The sequence below is a fragment of the Phyllostomus hastatus genome, unplaced genomic scaffold (assembly GCF_019186645.2).
Source record: "Phyllostomus hastatus isolate PE091 unplaced genomic scaffold, TTU_PhHast_1.1 phas_scaffold_182, whole genome shotgun sequence".
NCBI lineage: Eukaryota > Metazoa > Chordata > Mammalia > Chiroptera > Phyllostomidae > Phyllostomus > Phyllostomus hastatus.
The window spans coordinates 3,917,905-3,941,881 of NW_025334013.1; the positions used below are offsets into that span (position 1 = coordinate 3,917,905).

Here is a 23,977-nt window from a genome sequence, read left to right on the forward strand (position 1 = left end):
CTCTTCCAGAGTGAAAGAATTGAAAAAGGCCAAGGAACTTGAAGACATACAGCAGCACCCCTTAGCAATGTGACATTGCTTCTCAGACTGTTTTCATTTCTGTTTTTAGCAGAGACATGCAACAACACACACACACACACACACACACACACACACACACGATCCCTCTGCAGTTTCGGGGAGATCAGCTGCAGGATTTTAACGGGAATGTTTTGGTCATTGCATTTGCACTTTCATGGACAACTTTTAATTTGATCAGCAAGACACCTTGGAACTCAATCTTCTGTTGGATCACGGGGAAAACAAGACACCACGAGGAATCGAAAGAGGCTTCCTTTTCCTGGGAAGAAGCTGTTTTCCTTCTCACATAGGGCTGTATTCAAACATCGTGTGGAACTGTACAAATATTTATACCAAAAATATAGCTAAGGAAAGGTGGGGGTGCACTAGCAACAAGAGGACGCTGTTCCCGCACCTGCCCGTCACGTCCGAGAAGCTGAATGTCGGGGACTCGTTGTCAGTGGAGGGCTTCGATCGTACCGATCTTTACTGGGTCCGTGTGTTCTCATTTCCTTCACTGTGTTTAATTTATTTTGTTGGTTTCAATCTCTACAGCACACTTAATGCAACTTTTAAAATCTGCAGGTTTTCCCGTCTCGTGGAAAGTCGCGGAGGGGCGGGTGAGTGGCGGGCGGGTGACGCGTGGGGAGAACGGGCGACGGCCCCCAGAGTGCGGCTCCTTGCCCCCGCCGCCTCCCCAGAACCTGCGAGTAAGCATCGTGTCCCTTTTCTCATGTTCAGCACTTTAATTTTTTTGCCTTACTTTCATGTGCAATGAGAATTATTTAGAGAATCGGTGAAGCACGTAGCTTTTTTAAGTAACCTTGGAAACTCTAGTCATTCTAAGGAATCATAAACCTTGCCTGGACATTTGCCACCTAAAAGACCAGTGTGGTGCTGCGTTCTGGCCAGTAAATTCCATATTTTTGGCTATATCTCATCTAAACGGAGCAGTGTGTATATATAGAAGGTAGAAATGGAAAGTGAGAAATATTTGAAAGGGATTATATTAATTGCTAAATATTTTATTCACAAAAGTCAATAACATGGCAAGATAAAATTATTTGTATAGTTTTGTCTGAATGAGCAAGAAAAATGTGGATGTATTGTTTGTATATATTGTATATAGTAAAACAAAAGAGATATGTGCATGAAATCAAGAAAAAAGAAATGAACAAAAGCAAAGCATTAGTGGCTATGGTCTGTAAAATGAAACAAAAAACTTTATTTCACTATAAGAGTACTTTATTTTAAATGTTCTTTAGAAGAACATTTTGCTAAAGCATGACTAAACTGCAAAAAATTTAAAAAAAAAGAGCTACTGTATTTAGACTTAGGAAAAAAGGCAGAGTAACATTACTTAAAAAAAAAAGGATATGTTTACATTTAATTTTGGCTACCAGGAGTTTATTTTATTTTATTTAAAATTTTTTTGCCAATGGTGCCAAGTAATGTGAATGCTAATATTGCTTAAGAAAATTAAGTTACTTTTGCTAAACAGATAATCATAAGATAAATCAGTATACAGCTTAACACCATCCACTCGCTCCAACAAAGAACACTTAGAATGATCAAAACCTGACAAAAGAAATAGTATGAAAGGCATAGAAATGTCTCACATTTTCATATCTCCTGTTGGAAATCAGAAAATGTAATTAAAATTGCACAAAAATAGCTAAAAGCGAAGAAGATGCAAACTGGTCTTGTAGGATGCCATGGTGTATTACTATTTCACATAATGAGGAGCCAAAGAAATCCGATGCTGTTAAAAATCAAACTACTAACGTTCAATTGAGAGAATCACGCTTGCGTTTGCTGATGCCAGTTTAAGCCCCCGGGTTAAGTTTCAGGACCAGTTGGTGTAAAGCTGAAGTTATAGTTTCTTTTTCTTGGTTCTGGCTGCCAACTGTAAGTTTAAACTCCAGGCTTGTTGTGAAGCCTGAAAATATTCACAAATAAGCTTTTAAACTGGTGTCTCGAGAAGGAAGGTAGCTACAAAAAGATCGTGGTAAAAACTGGGGTCAGTGCTCTTGGTGCCTTTTCTATAATTGTACTTGTTTTTTAATTCCTTCCTTTCACTGCCAACCTCCAATTACTGTACAGTATACGTCTCACTGCTTGGGATCAGCTTCGACAACAGTGACAGCCCCACAACGAGGAGCCATCTGTACATTTGTAAACCGAGCTGACTCAGCTTTGTCATTTTCAATGTGCGGGTTGTGTTACAGCTGTTGCAGTCCCCCGGACACCTATTGTTTTCCACAATTTGACCTATAGGAGGACACTGAGTAACTTTCCGACACAGTTGCATTCATCAGCGGGAATAGAACGTGAAAGCCAGCTCTCTCAGAATATCCTATGTTAGTACTGAAGCGAGAGATGTTCATTCCATTTATTACGGTACAAGCAACTAACTGATCTTTCGACAAGAGTAATGACCTCAGTGGGTTTGCGTTAACCCTCACATTTATTTTATTTTTTTAAATGTTTCACATGCTACATTGTTAGCTGAGTAAGTTAGAAAATTCCGGAACATAAAGACTTACATAGACTTAGGAGGGTTCTCGTGGAGGGGATAGGAAGTCGCAGTACAACTGTGAATCCTAAGTGAGGTCCAAACACTTCCACTGAAACGAAGCATTTCTGACCGCTTTTTCTCGGTTGTGAATCTTAATTTTGAATATAAGATGATAGATAAGCGCAGCTTTCTTGGATAATCTGAATTCCCAAGTGCCAGGAGTAGGATTTCATTATAAAAATTAATAGCTAATCTTATTCTGTCTCCTGAAGATTTAATTGCTGTTCTTGTTACCCGTTTGAAATCAGCTGTACTGTGTGAACGAAACAAAGACACTAACGCGAACCCCTCTGGCTGCACGGTCGCTTCTGGCAGTCCCACACAGTAGTTGGCGCCCGACGGGGGGTCCCTGAGACTTGCATGTAAAACTAGTCTAGACGTCTTCTTTTTTGTAAGTTTTATTTTTGTAATTGTGCATGTAAAGCATCGTTGACTCAATGGATCTGTTGAAGAACTCAGCTGCTGGAAACCATGCAAAATGTTTTGAATTGCCCTTAAAATATGGAAAATGTTTTCTGAATGCTTTATATTCTTTCTGCTGTAAATTAAAAATGAAGAAAATTTCCCCATATTATGTGTGTGTGTTGCTTTAACTGGACCTGATAACTACACGCCAAGGTGATGGGCACATTTCAAACCATATGAAATCATCTCAAACATTTCCTTACACCAGAGCCGATGTTTTGACATTGAATGTGTTCGTGGTTTGGGGCGTGTCCGTGGAGGAGAAAATTCCTTAGTGGGGCCACTGTTCCTGAGTCACTTGCTTTTCAGCTCTCCTCTCGGCGCCGCCCCTCCTGTCAATCATTCGTCTCCGTGCAGTTATCTGAAAGCTAGGCACCAGTCTCAAGTCACCTCTTCAGTGAAAACCCTCCGAAGGTCGTTAAAAGGCACCTGCCAGCTGACTACTGTCAGTCTCCTTTTCTGAGTCCGCTGTCATCGTTTCATTCCCTCTTGCGGCAGAGCCTGGCGCCCTGGTGGTCCCTCTTCCGCCCACCCTGTCGCAATGACACTGCCAGACACAGTCCGCATGATCCCCCACCTCCGCGGGGCCGCGTGGTTTCTTCAGCCCGCCGCATGTAAATGACATTTTCCTCTTACGTTTGTCCCACCCTCTATTCCAGCTGTACTTCACCTGTGCCCCAGCCCGCGCCCTCGGGCTGGTTTGTGCAAACCACGCGCGTTTCCGCTGGTATCTTTGCTCATGACGTTTGTTCACGCCCCACCTGGAGCGTTCTCCTTTTGGTTGCTTACCTACTCAAATCCCATCTCCTCTGTGACCCTGTCTTGCTGTTCACTCCAATGTGCACTAACAGTTCCCTTTCCAAATCACTCCATGAAGAGTTGGGAAAAAGAAGTTCGTGTTTATTTCCTTTTTTTGTCTAATTTGCCGATCGACCCATTAGTGCTCGGGGTTTTTTTTTTTTAACACAGGAGTTGTCTGTTGGCAGGAATACTGTCGGTTACAACTGGAAGGCAGTGCAAAGTAACCCTCTGCATTCAGATACGTGCCTCCGCCTCCATGCGGTCGAAAGTTGAGGCCCTGCTCTGTGCCAGGGCCCAGGAATACGGCAGTGGAGAAACTAGTGCCTGCTGGCAAGGCTCGCGTAGATTATAACATGGCCTGTGCATGCGACAAATACTTGTCACGAATACGAAGACAGCGAAGCTAATCCAATCAGTATCTGTGACGAGTACACCCAAAGGACTTCCCATTTCAACAGGCTGCTTGCGAAAACGTGGTGTCTGCGGGGCCACTAGGTTCCTGCGGGGAATTGCGCAGGAACACACAGGCTGTCTCCAGTATTGTCGCCGCCAGAGATACGGCCCATCCCCGTTCACCTGCACAGTCCCTTCGCAGCGCGTGAGCGCCGCTGGCCCAACCTCCGCACCTGCGGCTGCGGAGAGAGGGAGCGCACGCCACTGCCCCGCCCGCGGCGCAGCCGCCGCTCCCCTCCCCCCGCCCTGCAGATCAGCCGCCCCAGCGCACGCACACGGCCCCGCCCTCCTCCGCACGCCCCCTCCAAGCCCCGCCCACCCCGGCCCCGCCCCGTGGCGTCATCGGCCCCGCGCCGCCGCCGCCACCGCCCCACCCAGATCCCCGGCCTCCGGATTCGTTCCGCCGCTTCGCCGACACTCGCCCACCGCCGAGGTCGCCAAAATGTGAGTGACGCGAGGCGGAGCTGGGCGCCCTCGGGCCCGGGGGGCGGGCGGTACGCTGCTGGGAGCCCCGCCAGGCCCGGGTTCCGCTGGCCGCCGCTCGGACGCGGGCCGAGGCCGCGCGGGCCTGCGCGGGGCTCCCGAGGCCTGCGGGTGGGCGGCGGCCCCGGGAGTGCGGGCTGCAGGCAGGCGGAGCCACCCCGCGGCCCTGCCGACTGCCCCGGAGGGCCCGCGGCCGCCGGGCGGACCCGGAAGGAGCTGGGGCTGGGCGGCCGGGGGCTTTCCGATTAAGGAGCGGCCCCGCCCCGCCACCGTCCCGTCTCCGTCCCCGCCCCTTCGCCGTCACTCCTCCCCGTCCCCACCCCCAGGGTCCCTGAGACTTGGGGCGCTCTTCCTGGTGCTGGCTAGGCTGGGCTGGGCTCCGGAGGTTGCACGGGGAAGAATCTCGGCCCTGTCTCGAGGCACCCACGGTCAGAGTGGAGTGGGCTGTGGGACAGAGACGCCCTTGCAAACGGGGACCTCCGGTGGTAATGCTCAGAAAATGCTGTCAAGAGTCGCAAGAACTCTGTCCCCTCTCCGGCCTGTTCGCGGCGCACCTATAGAGGAGAAAGGCATGCGTTCTTCCCCCGGGGGTCTCCCGAGGAACCCCACTCCGGGGCGCTAGCACTGAGGCTGCTGGGCCAGTGGGCCCCGGTGGTAAGGTCCAGATCCGGGGAGTTACACAGCGGCGGGTCTGAACCCAGCAGCCCGCGGCGGTGGCTTCCTCGCCTCACCTTAGTCATCTGTCAGATGGGCGTAATAGCAGTGTTCCCCATGTAAATGAGAAAAGGCCCCAGTACACGAATATCTATCAGACTGGAGGGCCGAGATGGTAGAATACTGCCTGTTGAATCAATGAATCGGGGGCTGTTGTGTGCAAGACACGTGCTAGGCGCTGGCTCGGTATGGGGCAGACCTCTGAGACACAGCAGCCTGTGGTCTATTAGGGAAGGCAAGAACATACATACACACATACATTTAAGTAGTCAAAGCATTGCCAACGAAGTAATGGAAACAATAAGGATTTCAAACCCAGAGCAGTCAAGGAAGATCTGCCTGGGGAGAAATAAAGCATTTGATGACATTTTTAAAGATGAGTAATGTTGCTCTGGCTGGTAGCTCAGTGGACTGAGTGCTGGCCTGCGAACCAAAGGGTCATGGGTTTGGTTCCCAGTCAGGAAACTGGGGGATGTACAAGAGACGACCACACACTGATGTTTCTCTCCCTCCCTCCCTTCCCTTCTAAAAATAAATAAAATGTTTTTTAAAGAAAAGATGAGTAACCTTTTAAGAGACGGAGCGCTGCTCCTTGCCCCTGTAAATGACTGTATTCCCCTACACTGGAAAAAGGGCATTCCGTAACTGTTCATAACTAAGAAAATAGCTCTTGCCGCAGTGAAAAGATCAGAAGAGTTCTGAGTGCATTTAAGTAAACGTGTGGCTTTTTTAACATGACACAAAATTGGCAAGTAGAGTCTGTCTATCTTAGGGTCAGGTCCATCGGTGATACAGGGTAGACCCTACTGCATCTTTACTGTAGACCTTGGTCACTTGTAACATGTGGGTGAATCTTGGAAATCACAGAGGAATTAGAATTAGAAAAAATGTGATCAAGACCCACTGTTCGTCGCTGCAGGAAGGGTTTCTTTTCCTGCTTTGGTCCTGAAGCACCCAATGTCCTTGTACCTACCAAAATGTCAATGCGACGGTGATTTACTAACGATCTACTAACGATCGTGCCTTTCAGGTCGGCAGGCGCACCCGGCGGCTCGAGCGCCGCCTCTGGCAGTAACCGAAGACTTCAGCAGACTCAGAATCAAGTGGATGAGGTATTGCTCTGGAATGTTGAAAAGATGAATTTTAAATCAGCAGGGGTACACTGTGGAAATAGCTGTTTAGAAAAGGGTGTCATAAACGTGTGAACGTGAAGTAAATTTTGACTGTATCAGAAAGTAACAAAATTTTGTCCCCCAGTATCCCCGAAGCCCTCACCTAAGCAGAAGACAGATTCTCCTGATTTCCTGCATCCTCTCTGTGACCACATCACACCCCTGAAACACAGATACCCCTCCCTGCAAATGTTCTTTCAAGAACTACTTCATCGTGTACATTTTGCCACAGTAAAAAAAAAAATGGAAAAAAGAGAACCACTTTATAAAACAGGGTAACAGAGTTTTCAGGATTAGGTCCATCGACTGTTCAAGCCCAGCCCAGTGCTCTGACCCAACTCCTCACCGCGTGCCCTGCCGGCGGCCTGGCCTTCCCAGCCGCCTGGCCTGAGCGAGGCTCTGTGGAACGCACTCCCGCTGCTGCCCGCTGACCTGCGGAGGGCAGATGCCGGCAAATTGCCGTAACCCAGCGGATCTGTGTCTGTGGAGTTCTTGAGTTCGAGGACGCTCACGGCGTCTTTGCTCTGCCCTACATGTGCAGATTCACAGTGGGCGAGAAATTCAAGCCAGTATTTCCACGTTCCTAAAAGCCATCGCTGCCAGCAAGGCTGTCTTGGTGTTTCTGCCTTGAGCTGCCTCAAAAAAGCAGTGTTAAACTCATGTTAAACTGGGGGCCAAATATTGGGTTGGCCAAAAAGTCCATTTTTTCTATACAAAGGCGTATTTTTCATTTCCACCAATAACTTTATTGATTTGGGTATTTCAAGGATGTCAGCAGTCTCCTGCTATTGACTTCTAGTGGGTGGAGGCCAGGGGTGCTGCTAAACATCTTCCAGTGCATCAGACGGCCCCACAGCAGAGAATTATTTGGCCAAAACGTCAATAGTACTAAGAAACTTGGCAAACCACTTTTGACACATATGATCAGTCACAGCACCTTCTCCACTCACCGCACAAATCTTTCCTCGTATTTCAGTTGTGTTTTTACCTTTCTTGAAATAATAAAGCATGGTATGCCAAAAATGTTGCATATTTTTCCATCTTCTGTATTCAAGTGGCTGCACAAAAATTCACCAATTTTGATTTTTTTTTTAACGCATGCTGCTGTGACAGCTGCCACAGTGCATTCTAACCACATTGTTTCGAATGAAGTTGAAGACAGCTAAGCACCCCTAGAGCCACTGCACAGGAAAACTAGGTGAACTTTTTGGCCAGCCCAGCGTATGGTGCCAGGAGATGATTTGGCTTTGGGCGGCGGGCACACAGCGCAGTATGCGGATCGGCCGTCAGAGGGCTGTGCACCTGCAGCCTGTGTGATCTTATTAACCAGGTCGCCCCGATGCATTTAGTTAACAAACAAAAACAAAGCTGATGTTAAGCTATGTTTAGCAGTGGATGGTTAAACATATGGTAATATTTTGGTATGATGGCTATTTATGAATGTCTGAAAGTTTTATATTTTCATGCTAAAAAGCCCGTTCTAATTCCATCCTGCATGAGATTTTTGTTTCCTTACAAAATCAAATTGAGTCCTTTTTCTTCACCAAAGGGAATTTTAAGGAGTTGTGTTGTGTGTGTGTGTGTGTGTGTGTGTGTGTGTGTGTGTGTGTTTTCATCGAGGTGAAATTCACATAACATGACAAGCCATGTTCAGGTGCACCACCCAGGGGCACGTGGGCCCCGTCTGGTTTCCCAGTTCTCTCCGCACCACGGAGCACACTGTGGGCACCACGGAGCACGCTGTGCGGTCTAGCCCTCACTCCTGTTCCCTCCGCCTCCCAGTCCCTGCTGACTTCTCATTGGCTCTCCGTCTCTGTGGATTTTCTTACGCTAGATATACCATAGAAAAGGGATCACGCACTATGTGGCCTTCTGTGTCTGCCTGTTTTCACTTGGTAAAATATTTTCGGTGTCCGTCCAGGTTGTAACAAATAGCAGTGCTCGTTTCTTTCCAGGGCCGAGTGATCTTCCAATGCTTGTGCACCCCGTGTTTGTCCATGTGGTGGTTTTTCGGTTGTTTTCACCTTTTAGCTTTACCAGTAATGCTGCTGCAACACTTGCACCCAAGTTTCTGTGTGTACACATGTTTTCATACATGTTCTACCGGGTATGTAGCTCAGAGTAGAACTTGTCCGACCTTTTGAGGAACTGGCCGACGTTCTCACAGTGGCTGCAGCATTTGACATTCACACTGGCGTGCCCACGGGTTCCTGTTTCTCCACATCCTCGCCAACACTTGTCATCTTCCTTTTTTATTTTTACTTTTTGGTTACAGCCATCCTAGTAAGTGTAAAATAGCATCTCGTTGTTTTGATTTGCATTTCCTTAATGACCGATGCTGTTGAATATCTTTTCCTGTGCTTGTTGGCCACTTGCATACACTCTGTAGAAATGGCTATTCAGGTCTATTGCCCTTTTTTAAAAAATCCTTACCTGAGGATATGTTCATTGATGTTTAGAGAGAGAGAGAGAGAGAGAAACATTGATTGGTTGCATCCTGTGCGCACCCTGAGCGGGAGTCAGGTCTACAGCCTTTTCTCGCACACCGGGACGGTGCTCCAGCCAACCCGACAGCCCGGCCAGGGCCACTGTGCATTTGTTAACGGGGTGGTTTCTCTCTTGCTGTTGAATAGTAAGAGTTCTTTATATAATCATTCTAGATTTTAGCGAAGAATAATCTATAAAATATGCAAACATGATAAAATTTTAATAAAAACAAAGTTGGTATAATCATATGCAGGTTTTTAATAATCAAATTTTATTGAGATATTAGGATAGTCACATTCTGAGAATTAGTACTGAGTTCTTTTAGTTTTTATGACCACAAATACTTTATGGCACTAGCTACCCACTTGTGCTCATTCTGGAGCAGGCGAAGAAGACACATACCCATTGAACCAGGCCAGTCTGTTTGCTGGAGGACCAGGAGATTCTGGGACTAAAGCCAGCAGGGGGTGTTGACATGGTATCAGTTCACTGGATTCGGCTCAGTTCTCGAATGTGATTCCAGAGTCAGTCAGTGTGAAAATGAAGACCGCCTACTGACAGCAGATAACTTAGACTGCAGGGAAACCCCGTGGCCCGTGGCCCCTGGTTCAGCGACCCAGTGGTGCCCATGGCGTGCGGCCGTCTTCTCCTCGGTCAGGCCCCGCCCCCGTCCAGCATTTCTCTGCCCGCTCCTCCCTCCATTGCTTGCAGCCTCCCCAGTAAACGTGAGTCTGTAAACTCTTCAGGTGACCAGGGTCACTTCCGTGAGCGTCCAGCAAGCCCCTGCCCGAAGCTGAGGTTCCTCTTGCGGTCCACAAAGGTCTTCACACAGAAAGAAAGAGTCATAAAAAGGAGTTCTTTAAATATCGTGGGTATTAACTCCTTTTCAGATCCGTGATTTGCAGATACTCCATTCTGTAAATTGTCTTTTCACACCCTTGATATTGCCCTTTGATGCACAAAGGTTTTAATTTTTATAAAGTCCCATTTGTCTACTTTTTTGTTGCTTTTACTTTTGGTTTCAAATCCATGGCCAAATCCAAGGTTATAAAGATTTACTCTTCTCTTAGAAGTTTATAATTTTAGCTCTTACACTTAGGTTCATTTTCGTATATGGGGTGAGGTGCTGATCCTGCTCATTCTTCTGCGTGCGGCTGCCCCGTTGTCCCAGCACCGTTTGTCGCAGAAACTTCTTTCCCATTGACTGGTCTTGGCACCCCGTCGAAAATCAGTCGGCCGTAGAGGTTTGGGTTGATTTCTGGACTCTCATTTCCGTTCCATCGTCAGCGGTGCTTTATAGTTTTCCATGTCCAAGTTTTTGCCTCCTTGGTTCAATTTGTCCCTGGGACCCTAGTGTATATGGAATTGTCTTATTAATTTCAGTTTGATTTCAGTACATGGAAACACTGTACGTATGGATGCTGATCTTGTGCCCTGAAATTTGGCTGAATTTGTTTATTAACCCTATTGAGTTTGTATTGTAGATTCTTTGGGATTTTGTACATACGGAATGTCTGCAAATACGGATCATTTTACTTTCTCTACTTTGGATACCTTTTCTTTCTTTTTCCTGCCTAGCTGCTCTCGCCAGTACGCCCAGCACACTGTGGAACAGCAGTATGACGGTGGGCATCCGTGTCTTGTTCCCTGATCTCGGCTCCCTGTCTTTGACCACGGAGAGGGGATGTCAGTTGTGGGGGGTTTAATAAATGCCCTTTATCGTGTTACAGAGGTTCCCTTCTAGTCCTCGTTTACTGAGTTTATTTCACGAAATGGTGAGGCCCGGCCCCCCTTTTAATGGAAGTTAGACTTTAAATAATAAAGTGCCGACCTTCGGTTGCTCCCTTTCTCCGCGTGAAACTTGATGTGGCCGTCTTCGCTCAGGTGGTGGACATCATGAGAGTCAACGTGGACAAGGTGTTGGAGAGAGACCAGAAGCTCTCGGAGCTGGACGACCGCGCAGACGCGCTGCAGGCGGGAGCTTCCCAGTTCGAGACGAGCGCCGCCAAGTTGAAGAGAAAATACTGGTGGAAGAACTGCAAGGTAACTCTCCCAGCCCACAGCCCGTCTTCACAGTGAGTCACCCTCCGCACCCCCGAGGGTGACAGAGCCCTCCAGGGTCGGACTTGCGTCATCCCTGCAGGCGAGTTGGCCTTCCCGCACGTAGAAATTCGGACTGACGCTGGACGCAGACCGCTGACCGTTCGCCCTTGCGCTCGCCCCACAACCAGGGGGTGGGGATCTCCGCGTGCTGTGGCTGACCTGACGAAGCACGCAGGAGGGTCCAAAGTCAACCTCAGACAAACGCCCCTTCCAGCCGTCCACCCCAGGGGAACCCTGAACCCAGACCGACGGGAGAGGGAGGAATTGGCGGTCGGTCTGCGTGTGGTCGCGTCCGCGGCTCCAGCACCCGAGGGAGGAGCTGCTCCAGAGCCCCAGTTCTCTCCAGAGGGGCAGGACGCGGCCACACGGGAGCCGGACCAAAGCAGACATCACACGGCTAGCAGAGAAACGCGCTGCCCTCGGTTCCCGGTGTGTCCTGCCCGTCCTGGTTTAGCGGTGACACCTCCCGACACGGCACGGGTGTGTCTGGTAGCCCCCCCCCCCCCAGTGTGGGGGCCTTGTGAACACAGACATGCCTGCTTGGGGCCCGCAGACCATCTGGGCGGCTTGTGAAAAGCACGCAGGGCACCTTCAGGTCCTAGTCGAGAACATTGTAGCTAGGCGTTAAAAACTGTGGATTATTTCCGACTGGAGCGCCCTGAAGTTCTCCTTCATTGACTGGAATGATGCTGTCTGCTACTCTTGAGGGAGCACGTTAATCTCTTTCTGAAACGTGACGTGCACGTGTGTGTTTCATTACAGATGTGGGCCATCGGCATTAGCATCGTGGTCATCATCATCATCATCATCATCGGTGAGTGCTCCTGCTCGAAACCCGTTGACACTTACATGGGTTTACAAAGGTTTTCTTTTTCTTTAGTCGATATTTTAAATAATGATTGTCGTACGATTAAAGCCTGAGGTTTTTGATGTAAACATTAATGCTTTGAAATTGGAGAAAACTCACTCACTTCACGGACCTGCCAGTTTTCTCTCTGATTATCTGCCCTCTGGGAGAGTCCGTGTAGTCTAGTGACTGAACGCACGGCCACCTGGGCCCCGCCCTGGCCCCACTGCCGTCCGGCCGTGTGGCTTTGGGAAGCACATTCGTGTCTCTGCACTCGAGTTTCCTCATTTGTACAATGGGGTAATGAGAGGACCTACTTCGTATGTTTGGAATGAGGACAAAGCTGATGAATATATGAAAAGTGCTTAGGATGGTGCTTGGCACGCGGTGATGATAATAGTTACATAACTAACTACACCCCCGTCATCGGTCAGTGCCAGTGGGGCCGCACACAGCACCGGACAGCCCGCCGCCGTCTCAGCCCAGGCAGCGTCGCTTCGACCCGTCTCTGGGTCGTCCCCTCCAGCTCCCCAGAATTAAGACAAGCCCCCAGGAGGAGACAGGCCAGATGGCATGTCTGTCCCCATCTAAACTAGCGTTCAGTGTTCGTTCTGGATTTGCTCTGAAGACTAAACTGCTGTTTGCCTTGATTTTTTTGCATTTCCCTGCTTACTAGTGTTGAGTGTTTCTCCGTGAAGAACCAGTGAAGCTCCAGTCTTCTGTTCCAGAAACCTCTTCGGGATTTTTGACTTAGAACCTGCTTTATCATCAGGCTTACGTACTGTAATATCTAAAATGTTTATTTTCTGTTAATGTAAAGTTTGATTTTTAGAAAACGTGCCTTTAAAAAAAATAACCCCCACCTAGACGTGCACTGAGTCGAGCCCACGTTTTGCACAGTGCCTTTACAAATTTGCATGTGGGCCGACAACAAGGACTCCGGAAACCCCGGAGTGTTAGAACCTAGAAGTAACATTGTCTGATCAATTGCCATTAATTCCGGCCAGGGGGATTTTCGCTAGGCGAGCTGTCCTCGTCATGTGACCTTATCTTCAGAACCACGTTTGAACCCTTTGGGTAGTCAGCTCTTCAGTCTGTGCCTGCCAGAAAAAACACTACTGTCTGACTCGAGTCTGTGACTGTGACAGGCTGTGCCTTACTCCGCTCCCGTCCCGCTTCCCCATGAGCGCCCCCTGCTGTTTATGAGCACTACTGACTCTTTTGCTGTATTTAAAATAAGATGGTGGTAAAGAATTTTTGCTCTTACATTAGATACAAAGATGTTTACTTCCTTGTTATTGTTTTGTATCATTTGCTAAAAATATTTTAATCAGAAATAACCTCTTTAAACATTTTTATAGAACTATGGCTATGACCAAAGTTTCCATTTTGCCAAAAAGTTAAATCCCAGTAAAATGCCCTTAAGTCTGTTCCTGACCTGACAGCTAAATCTGAAAAGTGACAGATGGAACTCAAGGTGCCCTTGAGAATTAACATTGCAACATTATTTGTGGAGCTTCTGCATCCTGACGGGCCTCTCTTGCCTGTGAAACACCGTATGCGGTGCAGCTCCCCTTCCTGGTCAGCATTTTCCCGGGTTTAGAGAAGGCTCGGGCTAGACTCTGCCCAGCTCGTGCCTCGAGACAGATTGCGGGACAAACACCAGCTGTGGGCGCCAGCATGTTCCTAAGAATTACGTGAGCAACAACTTTGTAGCCTTCGAGCAAGGCAGCTGCGAACTGGTCATTACTTGGCCCAGTCCTCATGCATGGACTATAGCTTTTTGGAGTTTGTTTCTATTTTTATTCGTATTCCACTTCCTAAATCTGTCTTCTAAATTATGCTTTCAATTAGCATTGGTCGGGCCGGCTGACTTTCCACAGAAACAGCTGACCGGAGACCTTCTCCGACGCACTGGGCTGTTGCACAAGATGCTGCTTTGCAAATAGCTGTTTCCATCTGAGAGACTTTTGTGGAGACTTCCGACATCAGGCTGTGCGGCCTAAGGGCAGGAATTAGTTAGAACGACACGGGCAAGGAGGCACTGGGGGGGGGGGGGCGACGCAGAGGTTCACCACTCCGTGGCCCATTGTACTGGAACGGTCTAAAGTTGTTTTTCACGTGCTAGTGTGTGACTTACGAAGCAACAGTGGTTGAGGCACACCAGGACACGGGTTCCGGTTCTTTGGTATCTGTTCCCCTGTCAGCACTGAAACGACGTAATGGTGAAAACACGCCCCCCTGGGAGAGGAAATCAGCTGTCAGTGTCGGGGCGGCAGCCCCACCTCGGCTTGGGGTCTCCGGCGGGGTGTGACGCTGAAACTCTGGTGCTCTCTCCTTGGCCTTGATGCTCAGTCCCAGGTAACCCACCAGCTCCCGCATTAACCCAGGAATACCTCGCTTGTATCTGTGCATCTAGCTGGGAACTTGCCCACTGTAATGAACTGAATAAAGCGTTTATAAACATCACCCTGGTACCTGTGTTGCCTGTAGAAGAGTAGCTGTGCCTGGTCCCAGTCCTAAAAAATGGCATTTTTGCTGTTCCCCCACCTCTCCTTAGAAACCCTAAACTCCATTCTGATCCTGTCTCACCAAACCCCTCCCCGAGTACTCTAACTCCCTGTCACCCAGCCTGTCCCCAGAAATAGTCAACAGAAGCAAAGCAGACCACCGCTGTGAGAAGTGCTTCCAGTGTGGATGAGTGGGGAACTGGCTTTCTTAGGAACACCGAAGTCTTCGGCATTTGGCTTTTGAATTTCTTAAATACACGGTCTTTCAAAAGCAACGCACAGAGCTGGCCTCGTACGTGGTCCAACGGCTGCCTGCGTGGGACGTGGGGACTTTAACCGGTGGGTGAGGCGCATCTCCAGACACATGGCTCCCGTGATTCCATGTGTCTTCCCATCAAAAACACTGCTCTCATCCCGCAGCCCTGGGAAACGGTACAGTGTGGGTGGAAGTGGACTTCTGCTTCTGTTCACGATACAATGTCAGTTCCTATAAAACCCTGTTGGGAGAGAAGAGGTAGACTTTCCCCGTTGCCCTGGACAAGCGGCCACTGCCTGCCTCGTCTGACACACTGCGGTGTTCTGGGGAACAGCTGCCTTTGGTTCGGGGCCTTTCTCCGGTGACGTCGGTGTGAGCTTTCGGTGTCATTTTCAGGATTTGGAAGGGAAACTGACCACATACGAGCTTTACCACTCCCCCCCTCCCTTAGATGCCAGGGGTCCTTGGGGTGGGTCCTCAGCCAGCTTGTCCTTCCCTTCTTACTCTCCAGTCGTTCCCACGTACCTCCATTCCTAGTGTCCTGGCTTGCCAGACATCGGCCTCCCGAGCCCACCACGCCCCAGACAGAGCTGAGCATCCCCCTGCCTCTGCTCCTCTTCCCGGCGGTGATGGCGTGCGCCCCCGAGAACGGCCGGGAGACCAGCGGCCCTCCAGACCCCGCGGGAGGGGAGTGCCGTGCCCATCTCAACACCACTTGAAAACGAAACTCCTGGTCCGCCATCAAATCAGACCACACCAGACCTGCCCATCTCTGTGTGTTCCATCACCTGCAGCTCGGCCTCAGCCAGGCCAGGGCGTCGCCCGTGACTGTCCTCCCACAGGGCACATTCGACCCACTGGCAGGTCCGAGCCCCAGAAGTGTCTCCTTGTAATCAGCAGCCTCCTAACTTTTAACTTTCCCTTGCAGCAGTCTGGCCTCTACAAATCCCTAGCTTGCTTAAAAAACCCTCCTCCTTTCCACCACCATTAGAAACAAACTCCAGTTTCCATAGTGATAAGCCTCCCACCCCCACAATCGGGCCGTTCCTGACTTCCCGACCCCCGCTCTCACCGTTCTCCAGGCAAAGTACACTACCTGCCGCTCCCCCTGCTCCCAGCCCCACCCCCTTCTCACACTCGGGTTTCCCTTCCCCCTTCTCGGAGAAGCCTTCCCAGCTCACTTCATGGAGCTGTTCATACGTCGTATGCCAGTAACACGGGGACTCCCCGAGTGGCAGGGACTTTTGTCCCCCCTCTCCCCAGGGACCACCGCCAGCCCTCCCCAGATACGCTCTCTAAACACGCGCGGAATGAACGCAGCCTGGCAAAGGCGCCTCGGAGGAGAGTGAGGCCGGCCACCCTGCGGGAAGAGAAGGGGGTGTACCCCCTACAGGAGAGCACCCCCTACAGAGGGCACCCTCACTCCGCACGCAAGTCCCTCCATTCGGCCAGCAAGTGGTGAGGATGTTTGCCGTGCGGGCACGGAGAGGGCGGCACCGGAGAGGGCGGAGCCTGCACGGCGCCCTCGGGTTCGGAGGAGCCGGCGCACAGTCTGCACGGAGCCTCCGACGGCCACACCGGTGTCTTTGAAAGGGCCGCTTCTCCGCACCTTCCTTTCCCGAAACAGTCCCTTTTACACACACCTGTCTTCCTCCGGTTGTCGGACCAGGGACTTGCTTCCGTTCCACCGTCCGAGTTCCGTTTTTAATAACAGGGTTTGATTTTTTTCCGGGGCTGCTCTGCCGCCCGGCCCCTCCCAGAGCTGGCGGGACGGAGAGCGACGGTGAGAAAAGCTGAAACTCCGGGAAACGGAGAAGACACGGAGAAAGCGCTGGGAAGTCCAGCGCCTTCCTCAGACCGCCCCAGGGGGCACGCCACGCACCTGCCCCGCCTCCTCGACACAGCCTTCCCTTTCTTGGGGACCCCCTGCTCGCCACGGCCCGCCCCGCCGCCGCTCACAGGAAGACCCCGGCGGCCCCGCCTACCCGCACTACTACGGTCCCGCCCCCCACCCCGTGACTGACCGCGGGAGCGCCCTATCACGGACGCGCTGGTGGCAGAGGCCCCCGCGGCCCAACCGCTCCCTCCCGCCCCCGACGCCGTGAAGAGGGCCGGGCATTCGACTGGCGCGGCCGGGGCTCGAGCCTCTTCCAGGGCCCCTCCGCCTCCTGCTTACAAGCCAGCCTGTCGGGATTGGCCAGCCTTCCGCCCTGCGCGCGTTATGTAACTAGCCGTGGGACCTTCGCCCCCGCCCACTCGCCTCCGATTATGTAACCCGGGCGCCCCTTCCCGGGCCCCGCCCACGGACCAATGGGGGCCCTCAGTGCCGGAGGCGGTGGCCAATCGTGCGGTTAGGGGGCGGAGCCCAGTCACGCGGCACGCGGGGGGCGCGGCGCCCGTGGCCGCCCGCACGCGGCGGGCCTCGAGACTCCGGGGCCCCGCGGGGCTGGGCGAGCGACTGTGTGAGGGGCCGAAGGGCGGCGACGGAAGCAGCGGAGGCGGCGGCGACGGCGACGGCGGGTGAGTGCTGGGGTCCGGCAGGGAGGCCTCGGAGCTGGCCGGCCGCTGGTTAACCTGAGCCCGCCGTGCGCTCTGGGACCGCGGTCGGGCAGCGCCGGGTCGGGAACCTGGGGTCCTCGGAACTTTGTGCTTAAAGTTGCCCCCTGCGCCGGGACCCATTTCTGGGTGCACGCCGACTTTGCAGAGCTGCGGGTGGGCAAGTTGGGGAGCCCGAGTGAGGTTTCGTGACCGCCGGGGCTGAGGGTCCTTCCCGGGACTGCCCAGCTAGCGAGCCCCAGCCCAGTTTCTCGCACCCATTTCAATTTGTCCGTTTCACTCTGACATTTGTTACCTTCGCCTCACCCCCCCCCCCCCAAGGCTGGACCTCCCGTGAGTGAAGATCTCCAAAATTGTACGGAAACACTAGAGAGAAAAGTGCCTCCAGATGAGCAGAGATCCGTAATTGCTGGTTTCCGAGGACTGATTCTTACCTCGCATGCAATGGCACGGATCACAGTGAGGAGACAGTTTCCGTCGCTGGTTGCAAAGTAAGAAACAAGCAGGCAACGGATCAGGACTGCCAAGCAGAACATGGACGCTTGTGAAGATCTAAAAATGCCGAGCGGTAAATCGGACTCCCCGGGGGTTGAACCTGATGAACTTGAAGGACCACAGGCCGGCGGCACCGGGGCCCTGGGGAAGGAAGCTGATGGGCTGTGGCGCCAGAAATACCAACTGAAGAGCAAATACCTGGAGAGCAGCAACAGGTGATACTTTATAGCCTGCTCTGTTTGTTCTTGGCCGGAGCACTGAAAGGGAAAGGAGGGTTTCAGGCTTTGTTTTGTTCGTTTTTAAGTAAGACTAGGAGGAAGTCGAGGGGGAGACTCAGGAAACCTAGAATGAAATGCGCCGGGGAAACGGAAGGAAATTCCCAAGGAGTAAATAAAAAGTAGTTAAGGAGCTGAGTTGAGGAGGCTGGAGTGGGAACGGGAGTGGAAAATGTTTGATGGTGACCGGTGTCTTTGGCTGGGGTTCCCTGGCCTGTAACGACGAGATAAACCTGGGAACTGAAAGAGCTGATACACACGTTAAGAGCTTAGGAAGTCAAGAGCTTAGAAAGTCGCTTGGCACGCAGTACCCCGTTCGATACAAGTTGGTGTGGCCGTTACAGTCACTGAAAGTGTGAATTTATTTTTATCTCACAGTGAACTGCGAGATCGAAACAGAGTTTCTGAAGAGCTGGTAACGGTTGTCCAGGAAATGAAAAAATGCTTCCCGGCGGAGAGACACAGCAAACCCAGCACCCTCGATGCCCTCAACTACGCCCTCTGCTGCGTGCAGAGCGTCCAAGGTAAACGGGCTGGGGGGAGAGGGTGCAGCCCCGAGAGGCCACCGCTCGCTGCTCGGAAGCATCTGCCAGGCCAGATGCCTTGTCCATGGGGCTTTCGTCCCAGAAATGTTCAGGGATTTTTGTGCTGTTTTAGGTAAGATGAACATGGAATCTGGAGCTGACCCCACGAGGGGCTCGGTTTCTCGCCCTAGGGGTGCCAGGAGGACCTGGCCCGTGTGGAGCTTGGTGGCTGTGCAGTAAGCTGCCAAGCTGTGGCTGGAGAGTGGCATTCGGTACAAGCACTTTTTGAAGACGCATGTTTAAAAGAAGCATTGTCTTCCCTGGATACTAGGGGGGGAATACATTTGACCGAAAACATTTCACCTTTCCCTGCCATACACATACTTTTAAATGCACTTGCGATGTGTCAGGAACTTAGCCAGTTAGAAAATGAATGATTGTAAACACTTTCTCCCTTTTACCCCTGACTTTGCGTCTCGGGGGATTTCGTGAGACGCACGGTCTGGAGCGCAGACTCTGTGGCCTCGTGTGTCAGGCGCACACAGTCCCCAGGTGCGGGTGGGACGCTGCTGCCCTGGTGGCGCCTGCGAGAACGTGGAGTGGGGGGTGTCCGTCCCCCTCTAGTTAGTGCCGGAGACGTTCTGTTCCTCGTGCTCTCGAACGCGCAGGAGTCAGAGAGTCAGAAAGTTCGAGGTCTTCGGGCTGCACAGCTGGCAGCACTTGAGGTGAAGGAAGAAAACGGTCTGGTTCCGAGGAAACACCGAGGCGTGTCCTCCCGCGAAGGAGCAGCCGGCTCACCAGCCGTAAAAATGATTCCCTCAAGGCACTGTTTTCACTGGGCTCCCTGTTTGTTTCCCTGCGTTTCTCAGCAAACAGCGAGTTCTTCCAGATCCTCAGCCCAAACGGAGCACCTCAAGCAGATGTGACCATGTACAGTCTCGAGGAGCTGGCCACCATTGCCTCAGAGCACACTTCGAAGAACACAGTAAGGACTCGCACATTTTGCCACGTGAGCCTGGGTGGTTTTCCCTGACAGCCTCGTCTGGGAACGGCCTGTCCGCCGGCAGGTGTTCAAAGACGGTAAGGGAGAGAGTCGGTAGCCGCAGCGTGAGGTAGACAAGGGAGGAAAACCGCCGGCCAGGCGCGGCGGCCCCTGCCCTGGCCGGGGTCGGGCTGCAGGCGGCGAGCGGGGCGGCCTCGGCCCTTTGCTCCGCCCCGGCTCCCAGGCGCCGCCGCCTCCCCCCCCCCCCGCCCCCCGAGCCCCCCGCACTGTCTCAGACCGGAGACAGAGGCGGCCCTGCAGAGGGGTCCCTGCGTCTTACTCTGATCCCCCAGCTGTTCGTTTCTACGTATACCATTCTTAGTTCCCATACCTTATATCGGATATAAGGTATCCGATATAAGGTATCTGATATACTTATATCTGCTTCAGGTTGTAACAACTGGATTTGGTAGAACAGGTGAGTTGAGATGCTGTCATTTGTTCAGAATTTCGGAAGAGACACTTAGTATATCTTTTTTGAATCTCTTCATGTTGACAGTGATTTCACCTCAGGTTTTGCTGATATGATGGAGATAACTTTATGTTTAGATCTCGACATAACTGTAACTTGAAGGTTTTATAATATTGGAATGTGAGCTCTCCCTAATATTACGACAATTTTACGTTGCTAATCAGTGTGTTCATAGTAGGGTAGTGGGTGCTATTGAGATTTGAGGGCCAAAAAGTGAAAGAAAACATATCCCCGTGGTGGTCTGGGAGTGCAGCTGGAGCGGAAAACATAGGCCAACGCTCGCAGGTAGACACAGTGGTTGCTTATAATTAAGTTGTACTTATGTCTGATGAAACAAATTCAAGAAATCATTCTTGTTTTTCATCCTCACCAAAGGACATTTTTTCATTGCTTTTAGAAAGAGGAAGGGAGAGAGGGAAACATTGATGAGAGAGAAGCATCGATCCGTTGCCCTCTCTCTATAGGTTCCCGGACCAGGGATCATACACGCCTGGGCCGGGCATTGAACCTGCAACCTTTTGGTTATGGGACAATGGTCCAACCCAACTGAGCCACAGCGGCCAGGGATTGAGAAAGAATTCCTATGTAATGATGTTGGTTAAAGCATCTTCAAGGTGACTCTTGAGCTTGGTCTTCAAGCCTAGAATATGCTTTGGTGCAGAGAGGCAGTTCCTCCAGGTGTAAAGCACAGTTTGCAAAGGAGAAGGATTCAGAAGTCTGTGTATTAGCCCTGGCCAGTGTAGCTCAGTGGACTGAGTGCTGGCCTGCGAACCGAAGGGTCGCCGGTTCTATTCCCAGTCGGGACACATGCCTGGGTTGCAGGCCAGGTCCCCAGTAGGGGGTGTGTGAGAGGCAACCACATGTTGATGTTTCTCTGCCTCTCCTTAAAAAAAAAAGGAAAAGAAAAAGGAGTCTGTGTATCTATACGGTCTATGTGCTTATTAGTCAGTGTAGAAAGAACTGCTATGGTTTTTTGACCTAGAAATCGAGCCTTGGAAAGGCACCATGCAGGTTTCACGGCGTTGACTTTGCAGGGGTGTGTGTGTGTGTGTGTGTGTGTGTGTGTGTGTGTTCGTTCTAAGCTATCGATCACGGTAGAAACCCAGAAGACATTTGTACCTTTCAGGGGATATTGCTGGGATCCCAATATTTGCATTTATTTTGAATGTTTTTCATAGGATACCTTTGTGGCGGTTTTTTCGTTTCTGTCTGGAAGGCTAGTGCACATTTCCGAGCAAGCAACTTCAATCCTGAACTGTAAGAAAGAGTCCCTGGAGTCCTCTCATTTTGTTGAACTGCTTGCTCCTGAAGACGTGCGGGTGTTCTACACTCACACCGCGCACACTCAGCTTCCCTTCTGGAACGACTGGACCCGAACAGGTAATGCACCTGCGCCCGGCGGTCCGCCGTGCCTCGCGAGGACCACTCTTCCTCTTCCGGTGATAACATAGAAATGTGTGCATCTGGTAGAATGGACCGACTGGGGTTTCTTTTCTTTCAAAAATTAGAATTGGTGACCACATTTTAAATGCTTCTGAAAACATAAAGATTCAGTAAGTTTGCTTTTATGTAGTCGAGTTAGCTTCATAGATCACATATTGTAAATGCGGTTTGAGTGTCGGCATGCTGTGTAGCAGGTGAGTTGCTGTGAAGGCTCTTTCTTTTAAATTAATAAAATTAAATGTTTTTTTCTCCTATATTGACTTCGTTATGTCTTAGCTTGGCTTTGCAGATAAACGCCTGATGGTCAGCTTTCTTTTCCACTTTCTCTTGTCCCTAAAAGTCTATGACTCTCATTACTTTTCCTTCTGAAATGCTGCTTTTCCTGACCTGGGTATGTTTGTTCCATTTGCCTTGTGATACTCAGTCCTGCATGATCTTCAAACGAGTCATTATTTCTTTTTTACGTCGCCCTTTATTAGTTCACGTTCTTCGTAAAATATCTCTTAAGAACTTAGTTTATAGATCATCCTTCTCTTTGATTCCAAGTCCTTTTCTCTAATTTAAAAAAAATGTTAATTACTGTATTTTGCTGTGTATAATGCGTGTGCATGTTTTTGTGCGCATTGTACACGGGATTATTATACTTATTATTGCACCCATGGTGTGTAATCATCACACCCACGTGTAATGCACGTCCTTGTTTTCCTCTCAAAAATTTGGACCAAAGGTGCATGTTATACATGGCAAAATGTGGTAAGTTTTTACTGTTGTGAAAAAACTCATTAACAAAATTGCTAACCATTTTTAAGAGTACAGCTCAGTGGTGCCAAGCACGTTCACATTGCTGTGAAACAGATCTCCAGAACGTTCTCATCTTGCAAGTCTAAAGTTCTGTATCCATTCTGATTTTGTAATCCAGCGCTTGGTCCAGTGAAGAGTACAGCCTTGCTGCTTTTCTGAGTTGTAGGTCGTTGCCCCGTCTTTTGTGCTTCAGAGCACAGACCTGTCCACCCTGGCCCCCCCCCGCTCCCCCTCTCCTGTTGCCAGCATCGCGCAGAAACATGGATTCCGTTCCTCTTCCTCTTCCCTAGGCACCTGCGTTCAGCCCTTCACCGCCCGTGTGTGTTTCTCCGCATTTATCAACCATTTAGTCCATGAACATTTGCCCCGCAATCCCTGTGGGCCAGGCGCTGTTCTAGGTGCCAGGGTACAGTGGGAGCGGAGCGGATGTGGCAGTTGGCAGGTTCACGCACCTTCCGTGGTGTCCTCCTCCCACTTCCCTGTGGGGTCACTGTCTCACCCTTCCAGCCTTTTTCTCTTCGCTAGCTGCTTGTTCCGATCTACTTCCTCTCCTTGTGAAGCGTACTTTGACCTGAAATTGTTGTCTTTTAAACCTAAACATTTACTCGCTTCGTGGAGACCTGACGATGCGCATGTCGCCGCTCCTCGCCTTGCACTCTGCCTCCTCGTCCTCAAGAGCCCGCTCTTCCTGGGCGCGGCCGCCAAGCTCCGCGGCTTTCTGGGGCTGGGCCCCTGCCCCTCCTCCTTTCCCTCCCTTCCTTTGAGCTCAGAGAACATAACGAGGGCACAGGAAGCTGTAACCTCAGCTGTCGTCGGCTTTTGGCCCTGCATTAGAGCGTGTTTCAACTTCAATTGTGGTCCAGACCTCTCAGAAGGAGCTGACTCCTGTTTCTTTAGAACGCATTTAGAAAACGAGAAGTCACATGTTGCCACTGAGGTGTGGACATGAGAAGGGCCCACGTCTGTGTTTGAGGGCACGCGGTCAGCTCCCTGTGTAATGAGGCTCCAGATGAAGGCAGTTGAGTCTGGTGTCTGCTGTAAGGTACAGATAGGGTAAGGAAGTTTGCCTGCGTAGAGTTGCACTGTTTTCTACATGCAAGGAATATTAAGCTAGGAATCTGAAGGTCTGAGTTTTAATGTCTTTTATCCTCACCCAAGGACATTTTTTCATTGCTTTTAGAGAGAGACGAAGGGAGAGAGAGAGACATCGATTGGCTGCCTCTTGTAGGCCCCCCGTCTGGGTATCAAACCCTCAACCCAGGCATGTGCCCTGACTGGGAGTCAAACCCACAACCTTTTCGGTTTATGGGGCACAGTGCTCCAGCCAGCTGAGCCACTCGGCCAGGGCTGAAAGTCTGAGTTTTAAATCGAGTTCTGTCCCTTCATGAACCTTGGTGGCCATTCAGCTCCTCAGTAAAAAGTGGTCATTTCTGACCAGCC

General features: G+C 50.8%; 3 protein-coding genes and 1 long non-coding RNA gene across 18 annotated transcripts in view; 3 read left to right on the top strand and 1 right to left on the bottom strand.

Annotated features, from left to right (window-relative positions):
* Positions 1-3,207, top strand: part of CAMTA1 (calmodulin binding transcription activator 1) — a 731,766-nt gene extending 728,559 nt beyond the window's left edge. For all 12 annotated transcript variants that reach the window (XM_045858544.1, XM_045858545.1, XM_045858546.1 and 9 more), the window contains one exon: positions 10-3,207. In XM_045858544.1, the coding sequence (XP_045714500.1) occupies positions 10-42 (33 nt within the window). In that variant the 3' untranslated portion in view covers positions 43-3,207. The remainder of the gene's footprint in view (positions 1-9) is intronic.
* Positions 3,208-4,691: 1,484 nt separating this feature from the next.
* VAMP3 (vesicle associated membrane protein 3) lies at positions 4,692-14,632 on the top strand. Its single transcript, XM_045859518.1, has 5 exons — positions 4,692-4,801; positions 6,585-6,666; positions 11,098-11,256; positions 12,079-12,130; positions 12,840-14,632. Coding segments are annotated over exons 1-5 (315 nt in total). The 5' UTR covers positions 4,692-4,799; the 3' UTR covers positions 12,860-14,632.
* On the bottom strand, positions 13,944-16,902 carry LOC123832045. Its single transcript, XR_006787992.1, has 2 exons — positions 16,573-16,902; positions 13,944-15,170 (listed from the first exon to the last, which is right to left on the bottom strand). It is a non-coding gene; the product is annotated as an uncharacterized LOC123832045 (long non-coding RNA).
* A 389-nt stretch (positions 16,903-17,291) lies between these two features.
* The window catches only part of PER3 (period circadian regulator 3), a 40,891-nt gene continuing 34,205 nt past the window's right edge, over positions 17,292-23,977 (top strand). For 3 of the 4 annotated variants that reach the window (XM_045859349.1, XM_045859350.1, XM_045859351.1), the window contains exons 1-5: positions 17,292-17,449; positions 17,807-18,195; positions 18,634-18,779; positions 19,649-19,764; positions 21,472-21,673. In XM_045859349.1, coding sequence (XP_045715305.1) covers positions 18,020-18,195; positions 18,634-18,779; positions 19,649-19,764; positions 21,472-21,673 — 640 coding nt within the window. In that variant the 5' untranslated portion in view covers positions 17,292-17,449; positions 17,807-18,019. Of the gene's footprint in view, positions 17,450-17,806; positions 18,196-18,633; positions 18,780-19,648; positions 19,860-21,471; positions 21,674-23,977 lie in introns of those variants that run through there. The other variant, XM_045859352.1, reaches the window with a different exon arrangement.

What these genes read in the sequence shown, in the direction of transcription:
- VAMP3 (XM_045859518.1), top strand. An exon ending in CTCAGAATCAAGTGGATGAG is followed by an intron (nt 6,667 to 11,097) that starts GTATTGCTCTGG and finishes GTCTTCGCTCAG; the next exon opens with GTGGTGGACATCATGAGAGT. An exon ending in ACTGGTGGAAGAACTGCAAG is followed by an intron (nt 11,257 to 12,078) that starts GTAACTCTCCCA and finishes GTTTCATTACAG; the next exon opens with ATGTGGGCCATCGGCATTAG.